Source organism: Ovis aries, chromosome 20 (genome assembly GCF_016772045.2).
Source record: "Ovis aries strain OAR_USU_Benz2616 breed Rambouillet chromosome 20, ARS-UI_Ramb_v3.0, whole genome shotgun sequence".
NCBI classification, from domain to species: domain Eukaryota; kingdom Metazoa; phylum Chordata; class Mammalia; order Artiodactyla; family Bovidae; genus Ovis; species Ovis aries.
In genome coordinates, this window is record NC_056073.1 from 29,744,789 (window position 1) to 29,760,468 (window position 15,680).

General features: G+C 38.2%; 2 protein-coding genes across 2 annotated transcripts; one reads left to right on the top strand and one right to left on the bottom strand.

The window, feature by feature from the left end:
• Window positions 1-805: 805 nt before the first annotated feature.
• LOC105603803 (putative olfactory receptor 2B8) lies at window positions 806-1,744 on the top strand. Its single transcript, XM_012101090.4, has one exon. It carries the CDS (start codon window positions 806-808, stop codon window positions 1,742-1,744), a length of 939 nt encoding a protein of 312 aa, XP_011956480.3.
• Window positions 1,745-12,973: 11,229 nt separating this feature from the next.
• LOC105603936 (putative olfactory receptor 2B8) lies at window positions 12,974-13,918 on the bottom strand. The gene has a single exon (XM_012101483.3). It carries the CDS (start codon window positions 13,916-13,918, stop codon window positions 12,974-12,976), a length of 945 nt encoding a protein of 314 aa, XP_011956873.3.
• Between the last annotated feature and the right edge of the window lie 1,762 nt (window positions 13,919-15,680).

Consider the following 15,680-nt stretch of genomic DNA (forward strand, 5'->3'; position numbering starts at 1 on the left):
ATAAAGTTTTGGAGTTTTTGTTAAATTGGTGTAGTAATTTTAGTTATCTCAAGGGCAAGCATTAAGCACTATAATTGAATGGTAATATTTTCAAACTCTCGACAGTTTATTTTTTACTACTACACAAAAAGATTGGGGTATAGCATTCACAAATATAATGTATTAGGAATAGAGAGACAACAATTCTGCCAAAATGTTTACATGCAGCACTCTTAGTGATACTTCAAATGTAATATAATCCTTTGTATAAGTATGTTCTAGCTTATAAAATTCTATATCTGAATGCATTTTAGATATTTTTTTGTATTATTCAATTGCATGTGAGATATGTACACATACAGTTATGTAGAATTATGAGATACATATTTAAAATAAACTTTCTCCCTCTGTCTGCATCTGCATCTTTCTTACTCTTTCTAATCATTCTGCTTTGATTTTCTTTACTTCCAATTTCTCTAAAATGTACATATATAATTATTGTACTTCAATCCTATTAATCTCAGTCTGAAAGACGTGTTATATCTATGATTGATGCAAACCAAGGTTCATTGTTTGATCTTAGTATTCTATTATTTTCTTGTATTAAATATCAATATATAACTTTTTGTGAATAGCATAGAACTAATTGAGTTAAGATATATCTATTTCAATGGGTACATGATTTATTCAAATAGTTATATATAAAATCGTGTGGCCATACCTTTGAACATGATAGATTTTCCTCTTTAACCCTGCTCTTCTTTGGAAAATAGCTTTTATAAATTGTTAAATGCTTGCTTTGACAGGAGCCCTGTGCTAGGAAAAAATGGAACAGAAAAATGGAAGTTCTTTCACTGGGTTTATCCTACTAGGCTTCTCTGACAGGCCTCAACTTGAGCTCGTCCTCTTGGCAATTCTTTTGATCTTTTACACCTTCACTTTGCTGGGAAACACAACCATCATTGCATTGTCCTACTTGGACCCACGTCTTCACACCCCAATGTACTTTTTCCTCTCTAACCTGAGCTTTTTGGATATGTGCTACACCACCAGCATCGTCCCCCAGTTCCTGGTTAATCTCAGTGGAGCAGACAAATCCATCTCTTTTGGTGGTTGTGTAGTTCAAATGTTCATCTCTCTGGGTTTGGGATGTACAGAGTGTATTCTCCTGGGAGTTATGGCATTTGACCGCTATGCAGCTGTTTGCAGGCCCCTTCACTACACAGTAATCATGCACCCCCGTCTGTGTGCCCTGATGGTTTCTGCTTCATGGATCATTGGTTTTGCCAATTCCTTGTTGCAGACAGTGCTCATCTTCCTTTTACCACTTTGTGGGAGAAATAAATTAGACCACTTCCTTTGTGAGATCCCTCCATTTCTCAAACTTGCCTGTGTTGATACCACTATGAATGTGTATATGACCTTCTTTGGCAGTGTCATCATTCTTCTCACACCTGTTTCATTAATCATGTTGTCCTATGGTCGGATTGTCAGGGCCGTGTTAAGAATAAAGTCCACTGCAGGGCAGAGAAAAGCATTTGGCACGTGTGGGTCCCACCTCACGGTGGTCTCCCTGTTCTTTGGCACAGCCATCTCTGTGTATTTTCAGCCCAGTAGCAGCGACTCCCAGGATCAGGACAAGTTCATGTCTCTCTTCTACACTGTCATTATCCCCATGATCAACCCCCTCATATATACGCTGAGGAACAGGGATCTGAAGGGAGCGATGAAGAAGGTGCTTTGGAAGGACTCTGACTCCAGATGATGGATGAGGAGGACAGTTTAATAGAAGGACTTTGAATGGCAGAACTATTCAGATATATATGTATGCCCTATGAGTTATCTAAAATTTCCTTTGGCAACTCTGCAGGGAATTTGTTTCCTTCATTCCCGATGAATAAGTTTTTGTATTCATTTCAACTTCCAGAGATGCTGATTCAGTGTTCTGACAGCATCTGCTTTGTAGTTACTGCTACAAAGTAAAATCCAGCTCCAAGGATTTTTTATTTGCACTCCCATTTGGGTACATTGGGAGTGCAAATGGGTACATTGGAGGACTTCCCTGGTGGCTCAGACAGTAAAGCGTCTGTCTACAATGCCAGAGATCTGGGTTCAATCCCTGGGCCGGGAAGATCCCCTGGAGAAGGAAATGGCAATCCACTCCAGTACTATTGCCTGGAAAATCCCATGGACAGAGGAGCCTGATAGATTACAGTCCATGGGGTCGCAAAGAGTCGGACACGGCTGAGCGACTTCACTTCACTTTGGGTACATTGGTCACATCTATTTGCAAAAAGACATGCGTTTATATTACATGAAGCCCAAATAAGAACATAAAACCACTGAAACACTGTAAGGAATATTATTAATAATATTTTCTAGGGGTTACTAGAAGATACCATTCATTCTTTTATTTGGATCATGGCTATACTAAAATTCCATGGTTTGATGATTTGATCAGACGTTTTTCACTGATGTAGGTGGAGCACTTGTGGGGAAAACAAAGTTGAATCTCAAAGAAAATCTTGCTGCATTAATCCCGGTAAAGCCATTCACACATCAGGTGCAACTGTAACCTCAGCAGCGCAGCAGCCATATTTTGTAGGATCATTTCAGAGAAGGCCGCCCTAGGACTCACTGAGCGAAGGGTATGATGCACTGCTGGCAGTGACACTGGTAGCCCTTCGTTGGTAAGCACACCAGGTAGTTCTTACGTGCATTTTTGTTCACAGCAGGAGAAAAACACCGATGTGAGGTACAAAGTTGGTTATTTTAATTTTGTGAACCACCTAGTTCCTCTCTAAAATAAGATTTTTAAGTGAGGAAATTTCGAGGGCATTATATCTGAGCAGCACATGACCCAAGTTCTACTGCCTGTTCTACACATTTTACCTCCTGTGATGCAGCAAAAGTTTCAAAGGGTAAAATATATTTAGATTATTCTCATCATGCCATTTTATAAACTCTTTGATTTAGGCATCAGTTGATTAAGACCTTAGAATCTCTCCTCTGCTAAAAATCCCGTGAAATTTGAATTTAGTGAATATTAGAAATAGACTGATTCCCAGGAAATCCCATGTTTGGTGGAGATGTCCTCAGACTCATCAGAAGGAAATTGAAAAAACAAATAGTGTGTCTATTAATTTAAAAATATGTGCCTAAGCTTTAGTAGCAGCTGTCTAATTGTGAAATAACTGTCACAGAGTTCTGAATTATGAGTAACAAAACAAACATTCCAGAAAAAATTAATCTGCCATTCTAGGTCTTAGATCCCCACTCAAGCTCGGTTTACAGTATAAATTTATTTTCAGGTATAGATTCTGTTTGTGTCAGTTAAATGTCATGAACAGTGTGTTTTTCTCTGGAGGTTAGAGCTTTGACTGTGCTATCATCAAAGGAATATTTATAATTTTTGGGTAGATTTCCCCAGCATGCACCACAGGGCAAGTAAATGCATTTGTGTCTCTTAGTGGAGACAAAAGCATGAGAACTATCACACAGTTCCCTATCCTAGCAGCTAAGCGTCCTCCTGTTTTCGAACCCTTCCAGCCAGTTTGCCTGAGAAGTGGTCTTGCAAGCTGGACATGGCAGTGTGGGTAAATCATATACAGGGTCAACATTTTATCTATATTCCTAACAGCACCACACTCTTCACCCTTGAATTAAACACTTGTGAAACCAAGTATTTTGACCCCACAATAATGCTGAATAATACCTGATTAAAAGCAGTTTGGAGTGCTGTGTACTCTGAATGGTAAGAAATTTCCCCCTCTCTTATTACTCAATCAGGTCTTGATAGTTATGCCCAAAGAGTCACTTACAAATCCCTCAACGATACTTTCTTTGGTGCAGAAACCCTCAAGGTCACATGACGTCACAAAGCCCATTTTCTTGAATGAGCAGCTACTTGTCTGGTCCTAAGGACTGCCACACACACACACACACAAAAAACCAAAAAACGAACAGATTTGTTTTAAGCAAATGCCTGAGTGTCATTTGGATGTGTATATTACTTTAGAATAAATTACAGATAATAAAGGTATCTAGATCTCAAGGTAAAATAATAAAAAAAAAACACTTAAAGGATACCACATAACCAAAGTTGAGTTCTGTTTTGTAAATTTTTCAAATGATACCTGCCTTTTCAAGCTGTCCCTCTTTAGTTCCCAGAACAGGGATTGAACCCATGGCCCCTGCAGTAGACGCATGGAGCCTATACCCTGGAATGGTAAAGAATTCCCTCCTTTTGAATTCTTAATATCTGTGAAATGGCTGCAGTGGGTGTATTCAGGCCTTGGCTAAATTATTTGATCCCATCTGGAGTTCAGAACTGTCAATACACCCAAGAGCAAGTCATAATCTTTCATCATTTTTGCCTTCTGAGGAACACAAAGTGAACACAGTGTGCTCAGGCAATGTGTCATCTTGGAAGCCTGAAGTGTCAGTCAGACTCCTATGAAACCAGCACCAGACTGACTAACAATTAGAAAATAATACAAAACAAGAGCAACAACATGTGCAATGTCTGTGAGAACACAAACCAGTCAGACACTGCTTCCTGAACTTAGGTTTTTAACATGGAATATATAAAATAAATGAGGGACTCTCACTTGTTTAACTTGTATCATACAAGTCAGCAAAGGAGGGCTTGAGAGTTTCTCACCTGATATGTGTCCTCACCTTTGTAGTCGTATTCTGGCTTTTAGGACTTTTATTCATTAGAATAACTGTAGTCTGTATACTGTATGTTTATCACATTCTAAACAGACCCTATCCACCCTGCTAAAAACATTAGTAGAATGGTAATCAGCATATAGTGACCCCTGTAATATCCTCATTTATCTCCTAGTCAGTAGATTTGTGTTAACTGTTTGCCCAGGGTTCTGCTCTAACCAGGGTCACTGAGGACGGAAGAACAGATTATAGTTGTCTGTCAAATCTTTCCTCTAGGTGTACTCTTTTCTGATGCCTGTTTGTATTATGACTGAGAGCTTCTTCCATCTTTTCAGTATTACAGCATAGTTCAAACTTGATATGGCAGACTCAGAACCACAGTGTATAGAAATGTGTTGTGGATGTGGTTTCCTGGGAAGGGGTGCTCTGTGTAAATGCAGAAATGAGAAGTTGTATGTCTCTTGAATCAGAGGGTTCAGGGGAAGGTGTCCCTGAGGCAGCTGTAGGGATTGGGTATTCATGCTCTTTTTAAACAATCTATTCTTCTGATTTATATTGTTTGGTGGATTCTTTAACCATTTTGTAGTGAATTAAATCCACAATGACTTTAGAAGCTGCAAGTTCTTCTAATTAGGTGACCATCTGAGGGTAATTTTAAGCTCTTTTGAGAGTGAAACTCTTCAGTTGTGATAAGTGAAAGTCGCTCCATCGTATCTAACTCTGTGACCAGGTGGACTGTAGCCCATGAGGCTCCTCTTTTCATAGCATTCCCCTGGCAAGAATACTGGAGTGGGATGCCATTTCCTTCTTCAGGGGATCTTCCTGACCCAGGGATCTTTCTTGGGGTTGAACCATTGCAAGCAGATATTTTACCCTCTGAGCCACAAGGAAATTGTTGCCATACCTGTGGCTTTAGTCTCACTGAAGCATCCTAGGCGTTTCCATTGATTAGGTTATTGGGGATACTCATGATCAATGGAATGTCACTGTTAGTTGTCAAAATCTTTCTCAGGAGCCCAGTCCTGATTGTGTGTTAGCTGGTCATAAGTAGTGCTTACTAAATATTCTTCAGTCCTTATTTCATGCATTTGATGATTGTTAAATAGTCTCCCAAGATTCTCTTTGGAAAGTTTCCTAATGATGCATCCACTCAATGAGAATTCTGTTTGGTTTAATATAAATAAAGTGAGCACCATAGCCATCAATGTGTCATTTTTATCATGAGATCAACCTCTCTCTGAGTTTACTCCCCATCTTGGAAAAAGCCTCCAGTACTTCCCGAAGAATATTTCTCCTCATATTCCTCCCCAGCATGTTCTAGTTTGGTTTCTATTTGGTTTTAAATAACACAGATTACTATGTTATTACACACAGCCAGATGTACACATCCACAAACACGCACTCTCTATGCAACCACTTTTAGATCGATCTCTTAACTCTTTCCTGAGGATGAACAGTAGAAGGAAATGTTTTCTTTAGCTTATATCACTTAGAAGATACAGGTTTATATATGGTGTAATTTCAGTTCTCAGAAATAAGGACAAATACACACAAGTCAATGTGGTAATATTTTATTCTTGCAAGTCACATTAAAAAGAAAACTGATAGAATTTGCTGCACTAAGTAGCTTCATGGAAGAGAGCATGCTCCTTTTGCTGTTATGATGGATACACAAAACGTTAAACTTTTAGAAGTGCCATTCCTTCAGGCTCTGGATTGATATTGGGATCACAAAGAGAAGGCAGTCTTTGTACAAAGATAAAGTTAGAGTATTTTCCTTTATTAACTATGTAGAAATTTTCGTCTTAAACAATAGTGAAAATCTGACCTAGGAGAGAAAAAATAAGTAGGATGAAAGAAATGAATAATAACTCTTATTTTCATTTATTTTGTTCCATGTCTTATGAGATACAAATTGAGCAAGTTTAGAGAGTACAAAGTGTGATTTGATATACCTATATATGGTAAAGTGATTACTATTTAGTGTTAGCTGTGATCTTTATCTTGTCAAATATTTATTCCCCTTAAAAAATTTGAAAAAGTTTATTTTTTTGACTCCTCAGAAACTAATTTTTGGCTGGAAGTTTGTACCTTTTTGCCAATATCTCCCCATTCTTCTAACACTTTAGCCCTGGTAACCACCATTCTATCCACTGTTTGTAACAAGTTCAGTTTTTCTGATGCCATATGTATGTAAGATCATACAGTATTTGTCTTTCTCTTCTGACATTTCACTGAGCATAATGCTGTCAAGGTCCATCCATGTTATTGCAAAGGGCAGTATTTCATTCCTTCTCATTAATGATAATATTCCTTTGGATATGCATAGAACTTTTTCTTTAGTCATTCACCTCTTTGGTCACCTATGTTTTTTCTGTATCTTGTCTAATGTGAAAAATGAGGCCATTGAATATGGGAGTGCAGATAGTGATTTCATTTTATTTGGTGTACCTAGAATTTGGATTGCTGGATGACATGGAAGTTCTATCTTTAGTTTTTTTGGTATCTTCTTTTTATTTTATTTATTTATTTTTATTTTTTTTTTGTTTTTATTTTTTTAGTTTTTTATTTTTAAAATTTTAAAATCTTTAATTCTTACATGCGTTCCCAAACATGAACCCCCCTCCCACCTCCCTCCCCACAACATCTCTCTGGGTCATCCCCATGCACCAGCCCCAAGCATGCTGCACCCTGCGTCAGACATAGACTGGCGATTCAATTCTTACATGATGGTATACATGTTAGAATTCCCATTCTCCCAAATCATCCCACCCTCTCCCTCTCCCTCTGAGTCCGAAAGTCCGTTATACACATCTGTGTCTTTTTTCCTGTCTTGCATACAGGGTCGTCATTGCCATCTTCCTAAATTCCATATATATGTGTTAGTATACTGTATTGGTGTTTTTCTTTCTGGCTTACTTCACTCTGTATAATCGGCTCCAGTTTCATCCATCTAATCAGAACTGATTCAAATGAATTCTTTTTAACGGCTGAGTAATACTCCATTGTGTATATGTACCACAGCTTTCTTATCCATTCATCTGCTGATGGACATCTAGGTTGTTTCCATGTCCTGGCTATTATAAACAGTGCTGCGATGAACATTGGGGTACATGTGTCTCTTTCAATGGTTTCCTTGGTGTGTATGCCCAGCAGTGGGATTGCAGGGTCATAAGGTAGTTCTATTTGCAATTATACAGGCATACCTCAAGAAACAAGAGAAAAGTCAAATAAATAACCTAACTCTACAACTAAAGCAACTAGAAAAGGAAGAATTGGAGAACCCCAGAGTTAGTAGAAGGAAAGAAATCTTAAAAATTAGGCAGAAAGAAATGCAAAAAAACAACAAAAGAGTTCATAGCAAAAATCAACAAAACCAAAAGCTGGTTCTTTGAAAGGATAAATAAAATTGACAAACCATTAGCCAGACTCATCAAGAAGCAAGAGAGAAAAATCAAATCAATAAAATTAGAAATGAAAATGGAGAGATCACAACAGACAACACAGAAATACAAAGGATCATAAGAGACTACTATCAGCAGTTGTATGCCAATAAAATGGACAACGTGGAAGAAATGGACAAATTCTTAAGATTTCCTATCTCCAGAAGAAATGAAAATGGACAAAAGTGGAAATGAAATTAGAAAAGAAATTTCCAAAACTCCAGGAAGAAATGAATCTAACAGACCCCAGAAGAGCACCTATCCTCCTCAAACTCTTCCAGAAAATTGCAGAGGAAGGTAAACTTCCAAACTCATTCTATGAGGCCACCATCACCCTAATACCAAAACCTGACAAAGATGTCACAAAAAAAGAAAACTACAGGCCAATACACTGATGAACATAGATGCAAAATCCTCAATAAAATTCTAGCAATCAGAAATCCAACAACACAGTAAAAAGATCATTCTAGCCAAGTGGGCTTTATCCCAGGGATGCAAGGATTCTTCAATATCCACAAATCAATCAATGTAATTCACCACATTAACAAACTGAAAAATAAAAACCATATGATTATCTCAATAGATGCAGAGAAGGCCTTTGACAAAATTCAACATCCATTTATGATAAAAACTCTCCAGAAAGCAGGAATAGAAGGAACATACCGCAACATAATAAAAGCTATCTATGACAAACCCACAGCAAACATTATCCTCAACATAATGAAAGCATCTATTTCACCGCTACTATTCAACATAGTTCTGGAAGTTCCATCCAAAATTCTGAGCAGAAAAAGAAATAAAAGGAATCCAAATTGGAAAAGAAGAAGTAAAACTCTCACTGTTTGCAGATGACATGATCCTCTACATGGAAAACCCTAAAGACTCCACCAGAAAATTACTAGAGCTCATCAATGAATATGGTAAAGTTGCAGGATATAAAATCAACACAGAGAAATCCCTTGCATTCGTATACACGAATAATGAGAAAGTAGAAAAAGAAATTAAGGAAACAATTCCATTCACCATTGCAACGAAAAGAATAAAATACTTAGGAATATATCTACCTAAAGAAACTAAAGACCTATATATAGAAAATTTTTTTGGTATCTTCATATTATTTTTCAGAGTGGCTTACCAACTTACATTCCCATCAACAGTACATAGGTGTTCCTTTTACAACTTCACCAACTGTTGTTATCTTTTATCTTTTTAATGATAGCTATTCCTTTGCTTTCTTCCAGCATCATTGAGGAATAATATTTTCTTCCAGAAGTTTTATGACTTCATGTCTTATATACAGTATTGCATAAGTTTGAGATATATAGAGTAGTGATTTGAGTTACATACATCATGAAATGATGATCACAATGTGTGTGTGTATATATATTGTTTTTCAGATTCTTAACCTTTATCGGGGACAAAAATAGTTACAGAATATTGGCTATAGTTTCCTCTGCTGTACAGTAGGTCCTTGTTTTAGTCAGCCTTTATCTTGTTCTCTTCTAGAGGTACAAGAGATACAATCTTCTCCTGGGTTTCAACAGAAAGTCTCAGGAGTCTTATTATCTCAGCCTTGAAAGACTGTTGTAGATTAAGTTCTGCCCCTCAAAGACATCTAGATTAGCTATTTAGCCCCTGCTTCATGAAGTTTCAAAATTTGGCAACTGCCTTACCGAAGAGGACTATGTGTTAGAGAAATGACCCCTTACCCTAGTGAGTTTTTATCAACAGACTGGTTCCAAATAGGAAAAGGAGTATGTGAAGGCTGTATATTGTCAGTCTGCTTATTTAACTTATATGCAGAGTACATCATGAGAAACACTGGGCTGGAAGAAGCACAAGCTGGAATCAAGATTGTTGGGAGAAATACCAATAACCTGAGACATGTAGATGACACCACCCTTACGGCAGAAAGTGAAGAGGAACTAAAAAGCCTCTTGATGAAAGTGAAAGAGGAGAGTGAAAAATTTGGCTTAAAGCTCAACATTCCGAAAACGAAGATGATGGCATCTGGTCCCATCACTTCATGGGAAATAGATGGGGAAACAGTGGAAACGATGTTGGACTTTATTTTTTTGGGTTTCAAAATCACTGCAGATGGTGATTGCAGCCATGAAATTAAAAGACGCTTACTCCTTGGAAGAAAAGTTATGACCAACCTAGAAAGCATATTGAAAAGCAGAGACATTACTTTGCCAACAAAAGTCCGTCTAGTCAAGGCTATGGTTTTTCCAGTGGTCATGTATGGATGTGAGAGTTGGATTGTGAAGAAAGCTGAGCACCGAAGAATTGATTCTTTTGAACTGTGGTGTTGGAGAAGACTCTTGAGAGTCCCTTGGACTGCAAGGAGATCCAACCAGTCCATTCTGAAGGATATCAGTCCTGGGTGTTCTTTGGAAGGAATGATGCTAAAGCTGAAACTCCAGTACTTAGGCCAGCCCATGCAAAGAGTTGACTCATTGGAAAAGACTCTGCTGCTGGGAAGGATTGGGGGGCAGGAGGAGAAGGGGGCGACAGAGGATGAGATGGCTGGATGGCATCACTGACTCAATGGACAGTGAGTTTGAGTGAACTCTGGGAGTTGGTGATGGACAGGGAGGTGTCGTGTGCTGCAATTCATGGTGTCGCAAAGAGTCAGACACGACTAAGTGACTGAACCGAAATGAACTGAAGCACAATGGAGTTGCAGGATAGATTATTCCATACTTTTGAAACTTTGCTCTGGCTTTCTGGCTTCCCAGGGAGTCCACTGGAAATAGAAATGTCTACTGGAAACATCTGGCCACATAGTTAAGTCTCTTTAAGTTTTCAGCTTGTCACTCTAGCCTTACATGAGTGTTTGGCTTTTCATGTTTTCATGGCAAAGTCCCTCTCTATGGGCCATGCTGAATCCTCATCTCACACTCAAGGTCATCAAATGTTCTATGAGGGAAAAAAAAAGGCAGTTTCCCTCAGCTCACCTCAGAAGTGTTCGGTGTTTTCTGTTATTCATGTCTACATCATTCTCATCACTTTCACAGCTTTCTAATGGTTTCAGAAATGTGGTTGCCAAAATTAATTTGGCCTTTCCAAGTACAATTGTTCATCAGTATTGGCCAGGGGTTGTTTCAGGCACTTCCTCCCACCCACTCCTATACCAGAAAAACTGGATGTTCAAATCCTTTATGAAGAATGACAGATCAAATGGATCCATGTTTGGCTGAGTCTGTGGCTAAGGAGGAGTGACTGTACTTGCAGTGGGAACTTTGGTCAGTTGAAACCTAATGCACCTTATTGGGAAATGAAATTCACAAATGGCCACTTTGAATGAAATGATATATTCTCAGCATTTATTTGCTGAAAAGGAAAAATGTAAGCATCTAGATGATTATAGAGTATGGAACTTTTGTGCCAGAAAATGATTATGTTATCAGTGAGGCTAGCTGTGATGGTTTGAAAGAAAACTCCAAGAGGTTGATGTAAAAAAATCATATCTTCTGTATTACAAAAAATATAATCAGAAATCACTCATATTCAGTACTAGCAGAGATAAGCATAGTACAGACCTCAACAATTCAGCAATCTATTTTCACTTAAATAAAGAAAAATCCTTGTTGTATTGTTTCATTAGTAGAATAATACCTGAAAAACCATCCAAGTTACCATTATTAAATAAGAAAAATTTAAGAAGAACATATTCGCACAAAGGCACATTGAACTTACCAGACAATTATTTCTGTTTTTTATATTGTTTTATAAATTCCCTTCAGTATCTGCCCTTTTATCATATGCTATTAAATACTGAAAAGTATTAAACTCTCTGGTAAATGAAAATATTTTTGGCTACTAGTAAATTATGCATATTTGTATGTTACATTATACAAATAGAAATATAGAAATATACACAATACACGTCTTTTTTAGTCAAGATAAATTTAATTCAAGGCAATATAATACCCAGTAGTAGAATTTTCATCTGAAAATTATCACTATGATTTTTGTCTCAAGACCTGGTCACTAAGTTTCTACATGGAATGAAGAGACCAGGGAGATTCACAGGACACATGATCTTGAATTGAGATCTTCATTAAATTGAAATCTTCAAGACAGGGTTCATCTGAGTTGGCTCCAAATTGCTAATATCTAAACACTTTAAATCTATTAAAGATGGTCAATGGATAGAAGAAACTTAGATCACTGAGAAGATAAACTCAAATTTTATGTGAAAGTAACAAAAATACTTAGTGTGATCATTTAGAATCAAAGTATTCTGCTAATATCTGGTTTATTTAATACTTTTAATAAGTAAATGATTTGAAGTCCAGCATCCATACAAAAAGTGCAAGTACTTGCAAGTTTCGGGTTTGATGAATTTTCACAGATTGAATACCTTATATCACCAACATCCAGATCAAGCATTGCAACCTGACCAGAACTCCCGAATGCCCCTCCCCCACATATCTTCCTAGAGAGAACTCCCAGTCCCCAGCAGAACCACTGTTCTGACTTTCAATACTAGAGATTTGTTGTGCCTGGGATGAATTTTATGTAAATGGCATTATACAATAGGAATTATTTTGTATCTAGTTTGCTCACTGTAAGTCATGTTTGTAAGAATCATTCATGTTTTTGAATGTGTAATTATTCTTCATTCCCATTACTGTGTAGTACATGATATACCATAGTTTATTTTTAGAATATCTTATTTAACATATATTGTCCTTAGCAAAGGTTTAGCTCAATGGTTTAGCCTCTGTCTCACTGATACGTCTCAAGTACCTAGAACACTGTCTTGCACATGGTTGGTGCTTTATAAGGATGTGTTGGTTTACATTAACTAGTGTTTAGTCACTCAGAAGTATTCCTATGCAGAACTTCCTGGGCCTGCAAGTGCTGCGTTAACTCTGTCTCAAGTCTAGGATTCTCCTCATTTGTCTCCTTAGTGCCCCTTTGACTTCCTTGTTTCTCAAAGTGTAAATCAGGGGATTAAGCAGGGGAGTCACCAGAGTGTAGAAGAGTGCAATGCTTTTGTTCACATCCTGTGAATAGCTGGAAGGAGGCTGAAGGTACATGGAGATGAGCGTCCCAAAGAAAATAATCACTACCATTAGGTGAGAACCACAGGTTCCAAAAGCCTTCTGTCTCCCTTGGGCCGACTTTATCTTCAGGACTGCACGGGTAATGTGACCGTAGGATACCAAGATGAGTGACAGGGGCACCACCAAGAAGAAGGTACTGACAGTGAAGACTTCAGTCTCATTGACAGAGGTGTTGGTGCAGGCCAGTTTCAGCATCACTGGAACTTCACAGAAGAAATGGTCCACTTGGTTTTTACCACAGAGGGGAAGAGTCATGGTCAGTGCTGTCTGGACTACAGAATTGCCAAAGCCTGTAAGCCAAGCAGTTACAACCAGCTGCAAGCAAAGCTGGGGATGCACGATCACCATGTAGTGGAGGGGACGGCACACAGCTACATACCGGTCATAGGCCATGACAGACAGGAGGACACACTCTACTCCCCCAAGTCCCAAGGCGATGAAGAGCTGGGTCACACAGCCGCCATAGGTGATGGTCTTGTCCTTCCCCTTAAAGTTGGCCAGGGTCTGAGGGACAGTGCATGTAGTCAAACAAAGATCCATAAACGAGAGGTTGGAGAGGAAAAAGTACATAGGGGTGTGGAGGTGAGGATCCATCGTTGACAAAAGTATAATGGCGCCATTGCCCAAGCAGCTCAAGAAGTAGATGATCAGGATGACCACAAAGAGAGCCGTTTCCAGCTGGGGCTGGTTGGAGAAGCCCAGGAGAATGAACCCATGGAAGGCGCTGTCATTAGCTCTTTCCATTGTACTCTGCTTGTTGGAGTTAAGAGGCCTCCATACTTTTATGTTTAACCCACTTCTTTTCTCCTAGACTTTGATTAGAAGCTTGAGGCATTTTCACAGTTACCTTTCTGTTGACAAAACAGGGAGTGCCAGAGAGTTACTTTGTAAGAGTATCTTCTGTTTCAGGCACTGACAGGAGCACTTTCTAGGCAATTTGTCACAACAACTCTATGAGCTTGGCATTATCATGATTTCTACTGAATATATGAAGGAACTGAGGTTTAAAGACCTGCAGTGATTTTATGAGAGCGATGTACTTAATAAACCACTGAGGCAGGATTCCAACAGACTCTACAATATAAGTTTTTAACTGCTGGGGATACTGCCTGTCTTTATGACTGTATGAACTAGAAAGATAACTCAAAAGTTTCTCAAAAATTAAATCTAGATGTTTTAAATAAGATATAAATATGTACTGCCTCAGTACTGGTTTCCCCCGCCCCCACCCCAGAGGATTGAATATATTTAAAGACTGGCTTTTCTGTTTATGTTTTGTGTGGAGAAAAACTTTATTTTTCTGAAGATGCACAGATAATAGCATTTACTATTAACAATTTTATTCAGTTGTGAACAATACATTTTAACGTGTGGAGTAGTGGAGTCTTTGATGTTGAGTCTGTAATCATTTCTTTGATTGGAAAAGTTTTATTGGAAGTGATTTAAGATTTTATTGTATCCAAACTGCAAGTTCCAGATGGACTCAGTCTGAGTAACAATCATTGTAACCACCTGCGGTGAAAACTCAGGAAATCATCACTAGCTTTTAATTTTCTTTCACTTTATAAGTCTTTTGAAATTGTAAAATGGACTGGAACGGGTGTATTTAACTCAGATGACCATTATACCTACTACTGTGGGCAAGAATCCCTTAGAAGAAATGGGGTAGTCATCATAGTCAACAAGAGTCCAAAATGCAGTACTTGGATGCAAATCTCAAAAATGACAGAATGATCTGTTCATTTCTAAGGCAAACCATTCAATATCACAGTAATCCAAGTCTATGCCCCAACCAGTAATGCTGAAGAAGCTGAAGTTGGATGGTTCTATGAAGACCTACAAGACCTTCTAGAAATAACACCCCCAAAAGATGTTCTTTTCATTATGGGGGACTGGGATGCAAAAGTAGGGATTCAAGAAACACCTGGAGTAACAGGCAAAGTTGGCCTTGGAGTACAGAATGAAGCAGGGCAAAGGCTAATAGAGTTTTGCCAAGACAACGCACTGGTCATAGCAAACATCTTCTTCCAACAACACAAGAGAAAACTCAACACATGGACATCACCAGCTGGTCAAAACCAAAATCAGATTGATTATTTTCTTTGCAGCCAAAGATGGAGAAGCTCTATACAGTCAGTGAAAATAAGACCTGGAATTGGATCATGAATTCCTTATTGCCAAATTCAGACTTAAATTGAAGAAGGTAGGAAAACCACTAGACCATTCAGGTATGAACTATATCAAATTCCTTATGATTATACAGTGGAAATGACAAATAGATTCAAGGGATTAGATCTGATAGAGTACCTGAAGAACTATGGATGGAGGTTCATAACATTGTACAAGAGGCAGGGATCAAGACCATCCCCCCAAAAAGCAATGCAAAAAGGCAAAATGGCTGTCTGAGGAGGCCTTAGAAATAGCTGTGTATAGAAGAGAAGCAAAAGGCAAAGGAGAAAAGGAAAGATATACCCATTTGAATGCAGAGTTCCAAAGAATAGCAAGG